The sequence below is a fragment of the Carlito syrichta genome, unplaced genomic scaffold, assembly GCF_000164805.1.
Source record: "Carlito syrichta isolate Samal-C Ts95f unplaced genomic scaffold, Tarsius_syrichta-2.0.1 Scaffold311904, whole genome shotgun sequence".
In the NCBI taxonomy this organism is placed as follows: Eukaryota; Metazoa; Chordata; class Mammalia; order Primates; family Tarsiidae; genus Carlito; species Carlito syrichta.
The window spans coordinates 156950-160706 of NW_007256000.1; the positions used below are offsets into that span (position 1 = coordinate 156950).

The window sequence follows — 3757 nt, forward strand, 5'->3', positions numbered from 1 at the left end:
GGGGCCTCGCCCAGGCCCTGTCCCCCTGCCTGGCTTCAGTGCGGCAGCCTGTGCTAGGTGCCCATGGATGCTCTCCCGCCCCACCCCACCTGCAACTTCCGGCATTCCCGGGAAGGCCCCTGCCTGGGTGTGCCGTGACCCCGCACCCAGCGTGTCTGTCCCCTGGTGTAGGCCTCTGAGGACAGTGGGCATTCGCAGGATGAGCATACTGCCTGGGTGTGAGGGGGCCCAGCACCCTTGGGTCCTGCCAGGCACAGGCGGCCCTCAGGATCTGGGCGTGCGGTATGCAGGGCCGCCTCTTTCTGGCCGTGCTCATGGGCCCCGAGGTGCTGTCGGCTGGGGCTCTGCCGGCTTCCAGCCCACCCGTCTTCCATCTGTCCAGCCATCCGTCCGTCGCCTGTCTCCCCCTTGCGGTCGTAGCCACCTCACCTGCTGTCCCTCTGTCTCTTTGGTCTTGCAGTGGGCTTCTCTCTGTGCAAAGGCTGCTTTTAGAAGCACAGTCCCGTTAGGAGCCTCGAAGGTACCCGTGCGCGGGACAGTGTAGCCGCTGCCCCCTGCATGCCAGGCCCCATTAGCATCCATGACTCCTGTGGCATTTGGGGACGGTCAGCTCATGTGACGCGGGTCCTTCGGGCCATCCTCAGCCGAGCAGCATTTACGAGGCAGATCCAGGACTCAGCGAGCACCTCCTCCTCTGAGATGTCCTCCCCCCTGCTGCCCTCACCCTCTGACTTGCCCACCCTGCTGATCCCTTCCTCTGACTGAGCTCCAGCCCCCTCCGTACCCGCTCCTCCCCCGCCGGCCCTCACTGTGTCCCCGGCCCCCACGCTGTCGCTTATCACTCCCGTGTCCCTCCTGTGTGTGCGACTGTGCCCAGGGCCTGAGAGGGGAATGTCAGGGCCAGAGCTCCAAGCCCGAATCCTGGATCTTCTTCTAAATGGCTTCCTAGCCACTCGGATCAAATTGCTCTAGATTTGGGGTCTTGAATCAGGAAGCTGATTCAAGTGCTAGCCATCATAACGCATCTGCCCGGAAGTGCCTGCCAGGCCCTGGGTCGCTCTGTGCACGAGCACGGCTCGTCATGGGGGCACGCCGAGTGTTGGCGGGATCTCTTGGGGGGGGGCGGAGGAGAAGCCTGGCATGTGAGGATCCTCCTGGCCTCGGTACACTGGGGGCACAGCTGCCCAGCCCTCGCAAGCTGACTGAGGACCATGGCTCTCCTCAGGTGCGAAGGCTGTGGGGGAGACCTGTGCAGGGACCTCTGGGCCCCACTGTGCAGGTCGGCGTGGCGAGCGGGAGCCTGAGCCCCTGTGGGCAGGGCTTCAGGAGAGCCAGTCAGCTGTGGGTCCCGGGGGCTCACAAGAGCAGAGCAGGGCAAGGAAGCGCCGGAAAAGCCTGTCTGGGGGAGTTCAGGAAGGCTTCCCGGAAGAAGTGGTACCTCCCAAGGGCAGGACGGGTTGTGGGAGCACAGGCCTCAGGCCGCCTGGCTGCACTTGCTTCTGTGCGGGCTGGTGCCAAGGGTGGGAAATGCCCCCAGGGTGAGGTGGGCTCCCGGCGTCCCCCTGTGTCTCTCTCCATGCCAGCACCGAGGGCTCCTCTGCCAGCGGGCCCTGCCAAGGCCGGGCAGTGGCGCCCCGACAGGTGCAGGGGTGGCGGGCCAAAGCAGAGGCCTGTCTGTCCTCAGGGGGGTAGGGCGATCTCCCCAGTCCCACGGCCTTGCCTGCCCTGCAGAATGGGGGGCGGGTCTGCGAGGGAAGGTTGGTGTGGGCTGTCCCTGCTTGTCTGTAGCTGCCCACGGTCCCCGGCAGAGCCGCCTTGGGGCCCTGCTCCCGATGGCCCGTGGGGACACGCACCACAGCTGGCTGGCCCATCGCACCCATGCGCTCCCTGTGGCACCAGGGCTGGGCTGGGGTCCCGGGCACTGGCTATGAGGCTCCTTCTCTTGCAGGTCAAGCAGGCTCTGGGCCTAAAAGGCCTCTTCCTCCGAGGCCCAAAGCCTGGCTCACTGGACAGTCATGCTGCTGGGCGGGCCCCACCCCGGCCTTCCGTTAGCCAGCGGCTGCTGCGGCGCACGGCCAGTGCCCCGACCAAGAGCCAGAAGCTGGGCTGCAAGGGCTTCCCGGAGCTGGTCCTGGGCTCACAGGACGCGGGCTCTGAGGGGGCAGCCGACGACGTGGCGCCCCCCAGCCCCGGCCCCGCTCCGGAGGCCCTGGCCCACGAAGGCACTGGTGGCAGCAGCCCCCGAGGTAAGGCACTGGCGGCAGCGGCAGAGAGGAGCCTGGCGCGGGCACGGCCCCCGCGTGCCCCCGAGGGTCCTGGGCCTGCCGGGATGGCCGCCACGTGCATGAAGTGTGTGGTGGGCTCCTGCAGCGGCGTGGACACCGAGGGCCTGCAGAGGGAGCGGCTGCCCAGTCCAGCGCCTGCAGGCAGGCCCACTGCCATTAGCCAGCAGCCCCGGGCTTGGGCCAACTCGCCCGGGGCCTCCCGCTGTGGCCCGGATCCCCAGGCCTCCTCAGGGAGAAGTAGAGGGGCACCCAGGGGCCCTGGGGCCCGGCAGCAGGGTCCAGGTGGCAGTGGCTCCTTGTTCTCGGACTCCAGCAGCCCCGACAGCCCGGGCAGCCCCGAGGGTGCCCCTAGGCCGCCGGGGGCCCTGCAGGGAGAGATGAATGCCTTGTTCGTTCAAAACCTGGAGGACACCCGGAGCGAATCCCCCATGTTCTCTGCCGGTAAGCCCGTGCCCTGCCCGAGCCATCCTCCTGCCGCCTGGCACTGCTGGGCCGGGCGTGCCAGCCGCTGCTCCCTCGTTACTGCCTGTCGCCTCACGTGCTCATGGCTGTGTCTCTGTGTCACTGCCCTGGTGGCTTGTCCCACGGCGATGGGCCTGGACTGTCCACCTGTCTCTGAGGCCCTGGGGCACTGGGAGGGCCAGGACACGTCGAGTTGATGCCCTGAGAGGTGGCAAGTGCTTACTGGGCCCAGAGCCTGATGTGAGGCCCCGACGCCAGGCCCCTCCTGCTGGCTTCTGAAAGGAGCCCTGAGAAGGGCCTCCCACTGAGTCCGAGTGCACCTCCCGGGCCAACGGGGCCAGGGCTGCTTCCCACCCACCCACCTCCCTCCTGGGCCAGGTTTCCTGCTGGGCAGTCCGACGGGGACCGGGGCACAGCGGCAGGGCGCCCCAAGCCCTGGAATGCCTGGACAGGGCTGACCAGTGGGTCCCGGCCCTGGGACATGTGTCTGGCTGACCCATGGGCAGCTCCACTCAGGGCCCCAGGTGGGCATCCACCTATGATCCTGGAAGGAAGGGATATGTCTACCTGCTCTGTGCCCCCTGCCAAGTGTCCTGTGTCCACGTGTCTCTACCCGCGTGTGCATCCACATGTCCCTTGGTCCATGTGCCAGCCCACACTGACTGTGCTCTCTTTCTGTCCATGTCCCCACGCTGCCTCTGTAGTTAGGAACTGAGCCACGAGTGACAGGTAACGGGGCCCAGCCCCCGTGTGCCCTGTGCCATCCCAGCCCCAGGAGGGCCCCATGTGGGCCCCGGAGCAGCCCAGCCCGCGACTCCTCAGCCTCAGTGGCCGCAGGGCGGGGGCACTGAGGGCACCGTGTGGGAAGTTTGGATGGAAGAGCTGGCCATGGGAGGCCCTGGGGGGGGCGGGGCTGTCGTCCCCAGCACAGGGGCCCCGGGACGTCCCCTGACACGGCTCTCCTCTCTCTCCGTCTACGTCACTCCAATCCTCTCCCACTGTTCTCCCCT

At 67.6% G+C, this 3757-nt stretch overlaps 1 protein-coding gene across 1 annotated transcript in view; it reads left to right on the forward strand.

Annotated features, from left to right (window-relative positions):
- The window catches only part of PLCH2 (phospholipase C eta 2), a 25804-nt gene that overhangs the window by 20779 nt on the left and 1268 nt on the right, over positions 1–3757 (forward strand). Inside the window, exons 18-19 of the mRNA XM_021718186.1 lie at positions 1280–1434; positions 1949–2246. Of these exons, the coding sequence (XP_021573861.1) occupies positions 1280–1434; positions 1949–2246 (453 nt within the window). The remainder of the gene's footprint in view (positions 1–1279; positions 1435–1948; positions 2247–3757) is intronic.